The sequence below is a fragment of the Lissotriton vulgaris genome, chromosome 5, assembly GCF_964263255.1.
Source record: "Lissotriton vulgaris chromosome 5, aLisVul1.2, whole genome shotgun sequence".
Lineage (NCBI taxonomy): Eukaryota > Metazoa > Chordata > Amphibia > Caudata > Salamandridae > Lissotriton > Lissotriton vulgaris.
The window spans coordinates 802,347,056-802,363,014 of record NC_141693.1 but is presented as its reverse complement, the minus strand read 5'-3'; the positions used below and the strand labels follow the sequence as shown (position 1 = coordinate 802,363,014).

The 15,959-nt window shown below is 47.0% G+C and overlaps 1 protein-coding gene across 2 annotated transcripts in view; it reads left to right on the top strand.

Annotated features, from left to right (window-relative positions):
* The window catches only part of ASCC1 (activating signal cointegrator 1 complex subunit 1), an 831,979-nt gene that overhangs the window by 304,696 nt on the left and 511,324 nt on the right, over nt 1-15,959 (top strand). For both annotated transcript variants that reach the window (XM_086922272.1, XM_086922273.1), the window contains exon 6: nt 3,374-3,510. In XM_086922272.1, the coding sequence (XP_086778398.1) occupies nt 3,374-3,510 (137 nt within the window). The remainder of the gene's footprint in view (nt 1-3,373; nt 3,511-15,959) is intronic.

Here is a 15,959-nt window from a genome sequence, read left to right as displayed (position 1 = left end):
ATCAAGAATCTTGGTTTCAATGGGGTTTAATGTCCTATCAGAGAGATTAACAATCAAACTCTCCTTCCCCTGGTCGTGCTCCTAGTCTCCACAGAGGATGATGTGTTTGGCTGGTCTTGCCATTGTACAACCTTTTGAGCCCCTTGCTTGCGCACTCTTCCTCTGCCCCAACCTCTGTCTAAAAAAGGGGGGTTCATTGGGTAGAACTGTGGTGGTCCCTGTGGGTAAAAAGGGTGTTGCCAGGGTGGCATCATTTGTGGTTGCCCATGGAACATTGGTCCATTGTTGTACCCTTGGTTCTAGTTACCGCGTCGCTGATTGCGATTATTCTTGGGAGGGTAGATCTCACTCGAATCACTGCCAGAGGATCCCCTCCTGCTCCCAGTGTCCGAGCTCTCATCAGAAGAGTAGCCATTTCTGTGGTTGATATACCTTCTCTTTATTGAATCTGGCCACATCTTTCTGTAGGTTGGTCATTTTCTGCTTTAAGAGGAACTCTTGGTTCTCTGCGATCTCTTGGTTGATCTCTGCCCGTTTAGTTGTAAAGGGAGTTTTATTTAGTGTCCCTCTGATAGCCGTCTCTATGGCTGTGATCTTTACCAATACAGCATCAGCCAGTCTCTTGGCTGTTTTTAAGATTAGGAAGAGTAGGTCTTTTGTACATTTCCACGAGACTTGGCACAGATCTACCTTGAATTGGCCATCCTCAAGGAAGAGTCTCGGCACAATGTTAACAATAAGACCCTGTGGAGCGATATTGGCTCTCAAATATTCGGTCATCATAGCCCCATGGACCGTAATCCTGAGCCATTCTTTTTTCATGACAGGAAGTGTCGTCCAATCTTCATTTGTAGAGCCAGAGGCTGTAGCCCCTCCTACCCCGAAGAGTGAGGGAGCTGATCTTAAGGTCTCAGCTATTGCGTCTTCGTCGAAGCTCAAACCTGGGACGTCCTCCATGTTTGGTACGAACGGTCAGGGTTCTAATCTATCCACCCTGTTACCCATCCATCCATCTATTCACCCTTTCCTTCATCCACATATCCATCCACCTTCCCTTTCATGCAACCATTCTTCCACTGTTTCATCCATCTATCTAGTCATACACACACTCACTCCTTCATCCACCCTTTCACCCAGAAAACCATCCAATCCTCCATCCTTTCACGCACTCACTCACACACCCTCTCACATTAATTATCAGCCTATGTCTGTCGAGCTGCAGACAGAGAAGTAGCTCATCAAGAGCTCCACCCCATTGTAGCTGCTAAAGCAGGGGGGTTCAAGATGACCCTGTCCAAACCTATCCTTCCATCTCCAAATCTATCTATCAAACTCATCTATTCCCCTTCCTTTCACTCATCCATCCCTCCATCCATCCACCTCACCCATCCATCCACACTTCCCCATCCATTCTTCTTCTCACCATATCCATCCATCCTTTAACTCATCCCTCCATCCATCCATCATTTCGCTTATCCATCCTTTCACCCCATCCATCCTTCTTTTTACTCATATATCCAACTACCCGTTAACTCATCCCTCTATCCACCCTTTCACTCAAGTATCCACTCATCATCTAGCCATCCTTCCACCCATCCATCCATCAATCCTTCACCAATCCACTGACACCCATCTATTCATCCACCCATCCACATAGCCATCCATTCATCTACTCTTTCTCTTGGCCATCAATTCACCATTTAATTCAGCTGTCCATCCTTTCACTCATCCATCAACTTTCACCCCATCCATCAACTCTTCATCCATTCATTTACCCTTGCACAAATCCATTCATTCTTTCACTCATCCATCCTTCCACTCAATTATCAATGCATCTATCCATTGCCCTTTCCCTCACTTACCCATCCTTTCTCGTCAATTATGAGCCTGATCCTGCAGACAGAAGGGGCCCATCAAGAACCCCAACTCGCTGTAGCTGCTACAGCCTGGTGCAAGCACAAAGTGAGACGAGAGGTGCAGTATAAGGACAGAAATGGGGGTGGGCCTGAGACCTGCATAAAAGCCCCAAGGAAAAACTAATGAGGTTTAATGTAAGCCCTGAATGATGTAAGATATAAGAGGCCAAGAGAAGCAAGTCAGTACTATCAGAAAGGGCCACGGGGTGGGGTTAGCAGGCACAGAGACACATAAATCATAAGGTGTACAGGAAAGGCAAAGGGGTGGGAACATGGTGCATGAGAAGGGAATGCAAGGCGCTTTACTGTATGTAGGCCCCAGGGGCGAGAGTGAGGGATCGATCTCGGGCCGTATGAGGCCCAAGGGTGGGGTACAGAACAGAATAGAATGCAGGGGTCACCATTTTCAGGCCAGAACAGGGGCAAAGAGGCAGTTAAGGCAGCTTTTTACATGCCAATGCTGTGAGTGATCTGGAGCTGCAAAAGCTCAATGTTAGTCTGGTGCTCGAAGAAAATGAAAGGACCAGGAAATGGCCCGGAGCCACTTGAGAGCCTCAGGAACAAAGTATAAAGACTCTTACTGGACAGTGCTGTGGATGTTCTATATGGAGCTGGCTGCAACTTTGAGCTCCACTCCATCATGGTGTTCTTCTGCTCTGGGGAAATGAAAGAGCAGGACCCAGCTTTTGCATTGACCCTTTCACTGCCAATAAACTGCTCAGAGCTACTTATTAACTGGCTGTGACCAACAGGGTTGTCCTTCAGACAAAACAGAAATTAAAACTTCTTGCCCTTGTAAGAAATCTAGATGTCTCGGGTGTCGGGAGATACACATTCCGTACCCCTGAATATCTAAGAATGGACTTGATATTGTAGGGCCATATCTGCTAATGCGGATATGTCCTCATATGGGCTGTAGTGCACCCTGCCTTAGAGCTGTAAGGCCTGCTGTATGGGTGACCTACCTATACATCCTGCAGTGCATCGGGGCAGGGCACACAGGGCTGTGTGCCATGTCTGTTCTTCAGTGTTCTCTGCACTAAGACACGCAGCCTGCATGGACAGTTTGCACAATCTTAGTTAGGGGTCTCTGGAGTGGCACAACTTGTGCTGCAACCCCAGTGGACTCTCTTCAGTCCCAATGCCCTAGGTACCATGGGTACTATTTACTAGGGACTTATAAGGGTTGCTACAGTTGTGCCAATTGTGATACAGTTTTAGGGGAAGAATACTGATACAAGGAACCTGGTTAGCAGTGACCCAGTACACCTCAGTCAAAGTTGCATCAAAAACCAGGAAAAAAGTATGTGTGTGGGGTCAGGGGTACTGCAACACAATTGTACTGTTGTATTTCAGTAGGTTAATATAGAGTAGTGAGATGTTTGACATAAGCCTTCAATGATATATTTACCCTGAACACAAATACAAACCTGATTTTCTCTCTAACTCTTATGTAGGATCGTGGAGTTGACGCCAGTATATTCCAGAACTCAGCTAAGTTACACCTGACAATTGGAACACTGATTTTGCTAAACGAGCAGGAGGTACAGCGGGCATGCGAACTCCTTCAACGGTGTAAAGAGGACTTCATTGAGTGAGTAAAATCTGAACTGAAGCAACAAAACAAAATCCCTGCAACTGAAATATCTTAAAATTGCTGCCAAATGTATATACACTGTAGAAGAAATGTAATTATGCAGTGTAGTAGAAGTTGTTTCTTCTTACAACAATTGGTTTCAAAATTCCCAGAAGACTGCAGGGTATAAACGCTTGGAGTAAAGAGCCTCGGTGGTGCACTTCCAATCTATTCTGTTCTGGTCTTTGTAGTTCTGTGCTACCCTAATTGGTGTAGTTTATAAAAAAGGTCCTTCTGGAATATATTGATCTACTCTAAATTATGTAGAGGTCAGGCACTATCTACTAGGTAAGTTACCATTGTTTACAATGTTTGTCATAAGACTCTTGGTTGCGAAATATCAGACAGGACCGCAGGTGTGATTGATTAGCCCATACACTACCAATGGTTAACCTATATTTGCTGCACGTTCTTTACACGTCGATTTTTATCTGTTATGATTGACAAGTTTAAATTTGGAATTTTACAAATGCATGGCCATTGGCACTGAAACACACAACCGTAGTTCATGGTCAATTATCCCCTCCCACATAACTGTTTGCAACATACTTCACAGAGAAGATCCTAGTAAACGTTATCCATGGAAGTAGCAAACTGACAGTGTCTTGCTCCTTCTCACGTGGAACTTACTCTGTCGAATTTGCATACAGAAGAGGATTTTCCTTCCCAGTTGTGCTTTTGAGCACTCAATGAAGATGTTTTGATATGTTGGCACCCAGTGTAGCGAAACACTGTTGATGCAAAAGTGGTTGAAATGTCTAAGATTAGGTCTTCATTTTGAATATTGCAGTCAAACAGTGGAGCAGATGCCTGTTGAAGTGGATGTATTTTGCTGTGCAGCTTTCCTAGTACCCCTTAGGCATCTTGTCACAGAAATACTGTTACATTCGACTCGTTGGGAATACAGTCATTTGGCAGAATATAACATTCTCCATTCTTCAGAACCCTTTTCTTCAGACTCTAACTCTGAATATGTCCTTCAGTAACGATGGGAACAGAGCAGCCCAAAGTATTTTCTAAGGAAAAAACAGATTCAGGATAGTCTTTCTCTATTTATGGTTGTAAAGTAGCATGTTCAAACTTCAGACCTGCCTATCCCCCTTCAACAAAGGCATTTGAAAACAGATTTGACTTACAGAAACAATAAGACTGGACAATAAGTCAAAAGAAGTGGCATCATGATTTGACGCTTGGTATTTTACAAACAAATCAGTCCTGATGTGCAATTTTTAATAGTACCACAAAAGATATTACTCAGAGCTTAGGTCACCTCCAAAACTTCATAAGTTCATCTAAAAGAAAACTTGCAATGCTGGAGAAGCTAAAGAAAGATGTAGTGTCTCTTAAAGTTTATTGAATGCAGCTCAATTCAAGGTGGTGGAAAGAAATACTACGCAGAATCAAAACCAACACAGAGATTCAATGTCACTTTGAATACTATTGCTGAATGAGTTCTCAATCTCATTCCCAGATACATTCTGTAAGCTTTGGATTGGCAATTTTTTAGCTGCCAATAAAAGTATTAACCTTTGGAATTGTAACTCATAAGAACTACAGATTATTGAAAAATGGGCCAAAGACCTAACCTCAAAAGCATCTTTAGAGCGGTAACATATACCATTTCAGGAACTATGAATCCAAGTTCGCAGCCCCTGATACTTCAAAATCTTTACTTACATTTTATACAGGTCACTTTTGCATAACCGTTGAGAAATCAGGTTGTTGGTTGAGGGGGTGTGAGCCCTTCTGAAGCAACAGCCACAATCCTTGCTAGGGTGAACTACAAAAGTAACTAAATTAACCTGTGCTTAACCTGTAGCAAGGTACAAAAGCAGTCAGGCTAAACTCAGAGGCAATGTGTAAAGCATTTATCCAGCCGACAAGCAGTAATGAAGTGAAAATAGCACACCAAAAAAATCCAACATCAATTCAGGTAGATAGAGTAAAATTGAATTAATACTTTGACACCAAAACGACAACAATCCATTCAGTAGAACCAGAGATTTCAATTGTTTAAAGATTTCAGGTAAGTATAGGCCCCAAAATCACAAAGCACTAGACCGGGTGAAGATCACAAGTACAAGCTGACCGTGATGGAGTGTGGGTTTAATACAGGGACCAGGTTAGTCCCACTGAAAAGTTGCTTTCTAAAATCCAGCGCAAAGTGTTCAGTTTGTGTTGGAGGAGGCACTGTGGAGTAGGGAGCAGGGAGAGTGTTGTGAATGGTCATTTCTGAATCACAAAGAGCATACTGAACGTAACAAACTGTCATCACTGTAGCAAGAACATCATGTTGAGATTTTCGGACTGTCATTGCTAGAGATTCACGTTGGCAGTCACCGCAGGCAGTCGAATCTGTAGCGCAATGTGAAGATCTCGCATTGCCGGCAGTCACTGTAGTTTGACGAGTTGTGTTCACTAGAGCTTTGCGTTGGCAGTCACCATTTGAGGCAAGATCTTTGCACAAACTGTCCCATTTGTGGTGGTGAGAACCCAAAACTTCAGGATTTCTTCTTTTCTTCAGGGAGGAGCTCAACTGATGCCACGACACAGGTCCAGGACCTGGGAGGCACCACTTTGGGCAACAGGAACGGACTCAAGCAGAGGCCAGCAGGGCTCAGGCACATCCAGTTGCAGCAGGCCATCTCAAGAGTTGCAGAGGGGCCTCTGGAGCTTGTTATGTATCTGTAGTTCAGAACAGGAGGTTAGTCAGCTGACCCTTGGGGTAACTTCAACCTGTGATGAAGGTATCAGGTCCATCATTCCTTCTCAGCAATCAGGGCAGGCATCAAACAGCACGGCATCCTTCTTCTATAGTACTCAGAGGTCCAGGAGTGTACTGAAGAGTGGGTCTGAGAGTCCCCTTTTTTACCAGTTTCCACCATACAGAGGTGTCTGGAATTTCTTGCCTCCCTTCATGGTCTCAATCTGTCTGGGGGTACAATAAGCTAGTGTCATGACCTTTGTGTGTGAGCTGAGTCAGTGTCTTTGAAGTGCAAATGTGGTAGGTGACAGCTTTGCCTCCCCATCCTGCCACCATTAGTCTCCCTATTGTAATACTGTCTGTGGGAAATACACAAAGGACAAATGCCAGCTATACCTAGTCATGTGACCCAGGAACAAGCTGCAGACACCAAATGGATAGGACAAGAAAATACCAACTTTCTAAAAGTCAAACAACAAGAGGGGTTAGACCCAAAGGGACAGGGTCAGGTAGGGTCGTATAAATTATAAGAGAAAAAGGGAAAACCAGACACCTTATCAATTTTCAAACTATTTTTTTGAAACAACGATCAAATAAACTCCATTTAGTTTGATCAGGTTATTTATTTAACCTTTCCATTTATAGAAATGTATATATTTTTTCAAAAAAGTTCAAATGTGTGAAAAGAAAACAACACTTATTCATTCCAGGACCATATACAATAACGAACAAACAATTCAATAATTACAGAAAATTCATAAACAAGAAACATTAGCAAGCATGTTCTTGCACCATTTCATAATTTGCCAACTAGGCAGCCCGTGAGTCTACCAATTTTTCCCTTTTTCTCTTATAATTTATATGGCCCTACCTGACCCTGTCCCTTTGGGCCTAACCCCTCTTGTTTTTTGACTTTAGTGCAGATTGTTCCCCGCGAGGGGTTGGACACCAGAGCACTGGTGCCCAGATAGCAATAGTAATAGTGCGTTCGAGGCATGTGGGCTGCTGAATTCATATCTGTGCATAGATCGCCGCCTAGTGTTGGGTCCGGATGATTGCACATTGTTGTCCTGGAAGAGTCTTCGAAGTATCACGAGATAGGTGGCTCCTCCCCTGGACTACAGTGCGCATGGGCATCGACTCCATCCCCAGATTGTTTTTTTCCGCCATTGGGTTCGGATGTGTTTCGGTTCCCTCTGTCGGAATCGATAGTTGTTTAATTTCTTTTTCTCGAGACCAAAAGGTCTTTAGGACTCGCATCGGTATTGTCTATCGTTCGGGTTCGTTTGTTTCATCGACTCCGAGCCAACTCCGCCCTTCCGCGTGCTTTCGGCGCGGACGGGCCTACACGACGCTCCACTCTACTTCATCATGGAACGAAGTCCATTTAAGAGGTGCCCGGTGTGTGCCTCGAAGTACCCACATATCGATGTGCACCCGGTGTGCAATAAGTGCTTGTCGCCGGACCACGACGAGGCCAAGTGTATGGCCTGCTCCAAGTTCCGGTCGAAGAAGACGCTCAAGCTCCGCCGAGCTGCGAGACTGCAGGCCCAGCGATTGGCACCCCCTCCGACGGACATCTTCGACGCGGAGGATGTCGGCGACGACGCTATCCAAGATATCACGGAATCTAACCCAGCATCGGAGGTCGAGGAAGACTACGACGCGGAAGACGAGGATTTCGATGAAGTCGTTGAGGAGGTAGGGGACGACGACAGGGCCATTGCCACCGTAGAGGATAGCTCGGAGGAGGAGCTTCCTCACACTGACTCCGGGGCTGGCCAACATTATAAGGCCCAGGCTGAGGGATCGCCTTCGGGCCTTACCCAAAGTCTTGATTCCCGTCCCACGGCTCCGCCTTCCGGCCCGGCCACGGACATGGATGCGGCGCCACTTACGGTACCGAAACCGAAAGTGAAACCATCGGTCTCGACGCCAGACGTCTCGAAACCGAAAGCGCAATTCGCACTGGTCGGATCAAAGGCTTCGGAGGCCTCGGCGCCGAAGAAATCCAAGATGGCCGTCGAGCTCAAGGGGCACGCCAAAATGGCCGACCCGAAGACTACGGTGTCGAAGCCGAAGGTGAAAACGGGCGACGCGGGGGCGTCGGCGCCGAAGTTGGTCGACGCACTTAAAAGTCGCATCGATGCAAAGAAGGTCTACGACCATAAGAAGACTACAAAGAAGCGGCAGGACGACCCCAAGTCTATCGCTGACCCGCTTCCACTCGAGAAGGCAAAGGGGGCTGCTGCGTCGGCTCCGAAGACTGCGGCCTCGGTCGCCGGGCCAAAAACTACTTCAGAAGACTCTCTCGAGTCGGTCCGTCCCTCCGCCTCGCTCACAAAAAAGGTCAATGAGTCCCTTCAGCGTATTAGGGAGGAGACCGCGGCAGTCGAGCCGCAGGACACTGTGCCCAAGCCTCTTAAAAAAACGGCGAAAGTGGCAACGCCGATCCTCTTCACGTTACCGCCGAAAACTGCGCCGAAGGCTTTCGCACCAAAGCCCGGGGCCGGGGGGCCCCCGAAGTTATCCTCGACGCCGAAGGCATCGTTGGTGGTTCCAGGCCCGCGCCACCAACCACTGGCAGAAGAAGAGCGTCGAGAAGTAATCATCGACGACAACACAGGCAAGCTCTCTCTCCTTAAAAGGAAGATCACCCCTGAACCAGCTTTGGAGCATTTCCAAATCCCACTAAAAAAGAAGACAAACCCTGCTGGTGCCTCTGCCCCTTTAGAGCCGGCATCACCTCAAGGTCATGAAATTTCACCCACTCATTCTAATGTGGAGGAGGGTGATGGTGACGACGAAGATGAGTATGCCTACCCGGTCTACTCAGACCCAGAGGATGTGACTGAGCCTTGGTCTGCTGGGGGCGACCCTGGGGACTCGCATTCCGGACAGGAGCCTCAGCTCTTTTCAGCAAAGACTTCTCCAACTGAGGACTCTGCAGCTTTCAATGCTCTTATTGAAAGGGCGGCAGCCAACCATGACGTCGATCTCCATGCAGACCCGGTAGAGGTCGATTTTCTTTTTGACACCTTTTCAGTCGCTGAAAAAACTGTAAAGACTTTGCCAATGCTAAAAGGGGTGTTAAAACATGCGCCGGAGGTCTTCAAGGAGCCCACCCGAGCAAGAGTTGTCAACCCACGTATTGACAAAAAGTACAAGGCAGCGCCCACTGATCCAACGTACATCAAAGGACAGTTGCCTCTGGATTCCTTGGTCATCTCCAATGCTCGCAAAAGAGCCAACTCACAGACTACGGGTGATGCTCCTCCCCCAGACAAGGAATCAAAGGTCTTTGAGGCTTCGGGGAAACGTGTTGCTGCGCAGGCTGCAAACATATGGTGCATATCCAATACACAGGCGCTGCTTGCGCGTTACGACAGGGCTCACTACGACACTCTAGAGACCCTTCTACAACACCTGCCAGAGCAGTATAAGGAAGCAGCTGAGATGCTGATACAGGAGGGGAAGCTTATCACCAATGCTTCAATTAAGTGCGCTCTGGATGTGGCTGACACCGCCTCAAGAGCAATAAACACTAGCGTTCTACTGCGTAGGCATGCATGGCTCAGAATATCAGGTTTCAAGCCAGACATTCAGACTACCATCCTCAACCAAACTGTCAACCCAGACCACCTGTTTGGCCCAGAAGTCGATACCACCCTCGAAAAAATGAAGAAGGACACCGACACTGCTAAGTCTATGGGTGCCTTGCAATCACAGCAGTTTCGGGGTGGTTCCTTTCGCCGCTCCAATAACAGAGGCACCTCAAGGGGTCAAGCGTCTCAGTCAACGCAGTTCTATAAGAGTAACACCCAAACCTCCTATACCAACAAGGGTCGTGGTGGATACCGTGGCAACAACGTCAAAGGCAGAGGACGTGGTAATAACAGCTCCAGGTCCTCCGCCGCCAACAAACAGGGACGCCTTGTCACTGCCCCCCGACCACGCAACACCGGTTGGGGGGAGACTCCAGCAGTTCCTGCCCGTGTGGAGGTCCATCACCACGGACAGGTGGGTCAGATCTCTTATCCAATATGGTTATTGTCTGGAGCTCACATCCACTCCACCCAACATACCCCCAAAAAGCCGTCCTATGTCCGGCGAGCACTTGCACTTGTTGCAGCAGGAAGTCAACGTCATGCTGCAAAAAGGTGCAATAGAGCTCGTGCCCCTGCAAGAACAAGGTACGGGAGTTTACTCCCTGTACTTTCTAATTCCAAAAAAGGACGGATCCCTCAGGCCCATCTTAGACCTCAGACCTCTAAACTTTTACATTCTGTCGGAACATTTCCATATGCTCACGCTGGTTCTCCCACTGCTTCGGCAAGGGGACTTCCTGGCGACTCTAGACCTCAAGGATGCGTACTTTCACATTCCACTGCATCCTTCACACAGAAAGTACCTCAGATTCACCATTCAAAACCAGCACTACCAGTTCAAGGTTTTGTCTTTTGGGGTCACCACGGCGCCAAGGGTCTTCACAAAGTGCCTGGCGACGGTGGCGGCGCATCTGAGACGTCAAAACATCCACGTCTACCCCTATCTGGACGACTGGTTCATTCAAGCGAAGTCGGCCCAGCAGTGCGCCGACCACGTGTCCCACACCATTCACCTTCCGCACGATCTGGGTTTCTCACTGAATTATCCAAAATCACATCTCCAGCCCGCCCACATACGGCAGTATCTGGGTGCGACTATAAACACCCTGGCGGCCACTGCGCAGCCAAATTCAGTGAGAGTCAACAGCATTCTGTCGCTGATCCAAAGATTCAGACCTCAGCACTCGCTTCCAGCCAGAGTGTTCATGCAGTTGATAGGCATGATGGCCTCCTGCATCTCCATAGTCCCGCATGTGAGACTACATATGCGTCCGCTTCAGGAGTGCTTAGCACGTCAGTGGACTCAGGCTCACGGGCAATTAAAAGATCTAGTGTTGGTGAGCGGTCGGGCATACACCTCTCTGCATTGGTGGAATCCACGAAACCTTTGCAAGGGCCGACCGTTTCAAGAGCCTGTGCCGCAGATCATCCTGACAACGGACGCTTCTCTCCAGGGTTGGGGAGCGCATGTACTCCAATACACGGTGCAGGGACTATGGACACTACAGCAAAGGAAGATGCACATCAATGTACTGGAACTGATGGCAATCTTCATGGCCTTAAAGGCGTTCAAAGTACATCTGTGCAACAAGGTCGTGTTGATCCGAACGGACAACATGACAGCCATGTACTACATTCAGAAACAGGGGGGCACACACTCTCTGCAGCTGTCTCATCTGGCTCAGAGCATGTGGAAGTGGGCCATTCAGAGGAACATTTTCCTCATGGCAGAACATCTCCCAGGCAAGGACAATCAGATGGCGGACCTGCTCAGCAGGCACAGCCATCAAATGCACGAGTGGGAGATACATCCATCAGTACTCCGACCGTACTTCCAAAGATGGGGTCATCCAGAGATCGACCTGTTCGCCACAAGGGAGAACGCAAAATGCCAAAGCTTCGCCGCCAGGTTCCCACACCCGCAATCACAGGGCAATGCGATATGGATGAACTGGTCAGGCAGATTTGCGTACGCTTTTCCCCCAGCACCCCTGATACCGCTGGTGGCGCGCAAGCTCAGGCAGCACTCAATGACTCTCATCCTAGTTGCTCCAACGTGGGCTCGCCAACCATGGTACACCACGTTTCTGGAACTCTCCGTGGTACCGCATCAAAGGCTTCGTCTCACACCCAGCCTTCTGACGCAGAGCCATGGCGACATTCAGCACCCAGATCCGCAACAGCTCAACCTGGTGATCTGGCTCCTGAAGTCCTAGAGTTTGGCTACCTCAACCTTCCTCCCAATTGCATGGACATCATTCGGGAGGCTAGGAAGCCCACTACTAGAGCCTGTTATGCGGCGAAATGGAAGCGGTTTGTCATCTACTGCACAAACCACAACATTGATCCACTAGATGCTTCCATTCAGAACATCATCTGTTACCTGTTCCATCTATACAAGTGTAATCTGGCATATACTTCCATTCGCATTCACCTGTCTGCGATGGCCGCATACCTCCAAAATAGACCGCACCTTTCCCCTTTCAAGGTACCTGCCATCAAAGCATTTCTGGAAGGCCTCAAAAGAGTCATTCCGCCACGGACTCCACCAGCTCCTGAATGGAACCTCAATGTGGTTCTTACAAGACTGATGGGTCCTCCCTTTGAGCCTCTACATTCCTGCGAGGTTCAATTCTTAACATGGAAAGTGGCTTTCCTGGTAGCAATTACATCGCACATGGGATGAGCCTAACCTCGTACGCCGACGACACCCAACTAGTGTTGGCAATCAAAGGGGATGGCGAGCAAGTAGCCGAAAAATTTAAGAAAGGGCTCCTAGATATAGGAAATTGGATGGCGACCAATTGCCTAAAGCTAAATTCGGAAAAAACCGAGGTACTCATCTTTGGACCACTCCTACCAGCCTGGCCAACTAAGTGGTGGCCAGAGACCTTCGGTGCCCCTCCCACTCCTACCACCAAGGTTAGGAACCTCGGAGTCATCTTCGATGACAGTCTAATCTTCATGGACCACGCCAACAAAACAGTGTCTACGGCACACCTGAAATTAAAAATGATCAGGAAAATACGCCCTTTCCTCCCTGACTCTGCCATCAAGACACTTGTCACTGCCCTTGTCCTCTCATCCTTGGACTATTGCAATGGGCTATTCCTTAATGCTCAAACTAGAGTAATTACAAAACTCCAAACGGTACAAAACGCGGCAGCACGTCTGCTCTCCGGCAAGACAAAGTTTGAATCCATCTCCAAAAATATAAAGGATTTTCATTGGCTCACTGTACAAAAAAGAATTCACTTCAAATCCCTCTGCATTGTGTTCAAAGCAGTTAACAATCAAGGACCACACTTCCTAAAAGATCAACTACAACACTACAAACCCTCCAGAGCTTTACGATCAGCCACTCTCAATCAACTGGTCGTCCCCGCACCAAAACAGTCACCTGGGGTGATCGACCCTTTCTGGTGGCGGCCCCCAGACTCTGGAACACCCTGCCTCTTCACATCAGGCAAAGTGCCACGCTCCTTCAGTTCCGTAAACTCCTGAAAACTTGGCTGTTCACTCAATAATCATTTCATCCTTTTACAGTCCGTTTTAATTTAACTGGTTCATAACCTCACATTTCGTACTCAAATAAATGGTTTATCAGCGCCAAGACGCCCATGGGTATACGCAGCGCTCTATAAATATTAAAAATAAATAAATAAATAAATCGCTACGGAGGGTTAGTGAACTGCAAGCCCTCACAATCCAAGAGCCTTTCTTCCAAGTTCATGCTAATAGGGTCGTGCTCCGCACAAACCCTAAATTTTTACCCAAGGTTGTGTCTCAGTTCCACATCAACCAAACCATTGAGTTGCCGTTTTTCTTTCAGAATCCAGAGTCACTGGCGGAGCGGATGCTCCACACCCTTGACGTTAAACGGGCCCTAATGTATTACATTGATAGGACCAAGGATTTTAGGAAAACTAAACAGCTTTTCTTTGCCTTTGCGCCACATAACAAAGGTAACCCTATTTCCAAGGCTGGTATTGCTAGGTGGATCGTGAAATGTATTCAAATCTGCTATGCAAAGGCAAAGCGCACTCTTAGCATTCCACCAAGAGCCCACTCCACCAGAAAGTTGGGGGCCTCTATGGCTTTCCTTGGAAACATTCCCTTAGAGGACATATGTAGAGCAGCCACATGGTCTACCACACATACATTTACTAAACATTACTGTGTAGATGTGCACTCCAAACAGCAGGCAGCTGTAGGGCAGGCTGTTCTCAAAACACTTTTCCAAACTGCTGCAGCTGGCATGGGCGGCCGCCGCTAAGGGAGGGACTGCTATGTATTCTATGCACAGATATGAATTTAGCAGCCCACATGCCTCGAACTGCAAATGCTACTTACCAGTATGCATCTTTTCTTGGCATGTAGGGCTGCTGATATTCATATCGCCCGCCCTCCTCCCCGGTGCCTGTAGCAGCTGCAGTGTTCACATAGCATTTCATGGCATGGTCATCTTTCACTGAGTTTCACTCCATCTTGGCCACAATGGCTAAAAACAATCTGGGGATGGAGTCGATGCCCATGCGCACTGTAGTCCAGGGGAGGAGCCACCTATCTCGTGATACTTCGAAGACTCTTCCAGGACAACAATGTGCAATCATCCGGACCCAACACTAGGCGGCGATCTATGCACTGATACGAATATCAGCAGCTCTACATGCCAAGAACAGATGCATACTGGTAAGTAGCATTTGCATTAGTTCAGTACAAGTTGGGTAACCACCCTCCTACACATAATGGCTGAAAAGGACACTCTATTATTCACAGAAGCTCATATTCAGAATCTGATATCTACTCCCTCTCCGTTCTCCACAGTTTCATTAAGTACTCCTTCTAAACAAGAGAACGAGGCTGACAAATTAACTAATTTACATAAAAAACACATTCGAACAGAACTGCACGGGCATTTCCTGTTAGAACATTTGAAAGCAGGCACTATTCCCTGGGGTCTCCAGGTGAAGAACATACCAGTGATAATTACTGATGATCCCGATTATAAGAAGGGATTCAGCTTTATAAATACTAAGTGCAGTCTTGACCTAATGGTCCACACGATAGAAACAGCGCAAAGATATGAGCAAAAAAGAAGCAGTTGAATTAAAACAACTCATCCAGGCAATAAAGGACAATCATTCAGTTTCAGAAGCAAAGACACTTCTTGAAAAGATTGAGAAAGTGATCCTAACATTCAAGGACAACATTATTAATTTCAAAACTTCAAAATTTGAGAAAGATACAAAATCATTCAATATAGAACAGGTATATCCATTCTTTAAGGACGATTTTTATACCTCTACTGAATCTCGTTGAGCAGTCTCAAACTATCAGGGGCGCTCCAGAAATCGATTCTTCACATTTTCTGAAACGTCATCGTCGTATTCATCAGGTGACTCTGACCCGAGAGACGGATCTTCCGAAAAACATGTCGCTTTTTTAGACAAAGGCAAACAGAAACCAAGAGAAAGATTCATGCAGCAACCTGTGGAGCTGAGGACCAGGCGCCAGTTTTACAAATCGTAACACCTACATCTATCGTGACCTTGTCTCAGAAAATACTGGCCAAAGACGAGGATGCGGTTTTGGAATTGGGCCTTAAGTTCGTTCCCAATAGACCAACTGATTTTACAAGACTCAAACTAGATGCGATTGAATTTTGTCAAAAGATTCGACTAAAAGCATTTTTTGTTGGCAAAGATCACAAACGTAGCAGAGAGGTGTCAGGTCTCACTAATAAATCCAAATGTATTCCGCCAACATACAAAAGTCCTAAAGAAATTGGGGCTTATGAGCAGGTCATTTTGTCTTCAATTAATCAATTGGAGAAGAAGAAATCTTTTTTTAAATGAAACATATCTTCCAAATAACAAATGGCCATAAATGACCTCAAGAAGGACACGTCCGTGGTCATCAAGCAAGCAGACAAGATTGATGCCCTTGTGATCTGGCCTAGAGACATGTATTTAACAGAAAGCAGTAACCAAGAGTGGTACCGCCAAGTCAAAGAAGACCCTACAAGATCAACACAAGAATTGATAGCGGTGAGATTAAACTCTGGACTTGATGAAGGCTTTTTGGGACCGAAA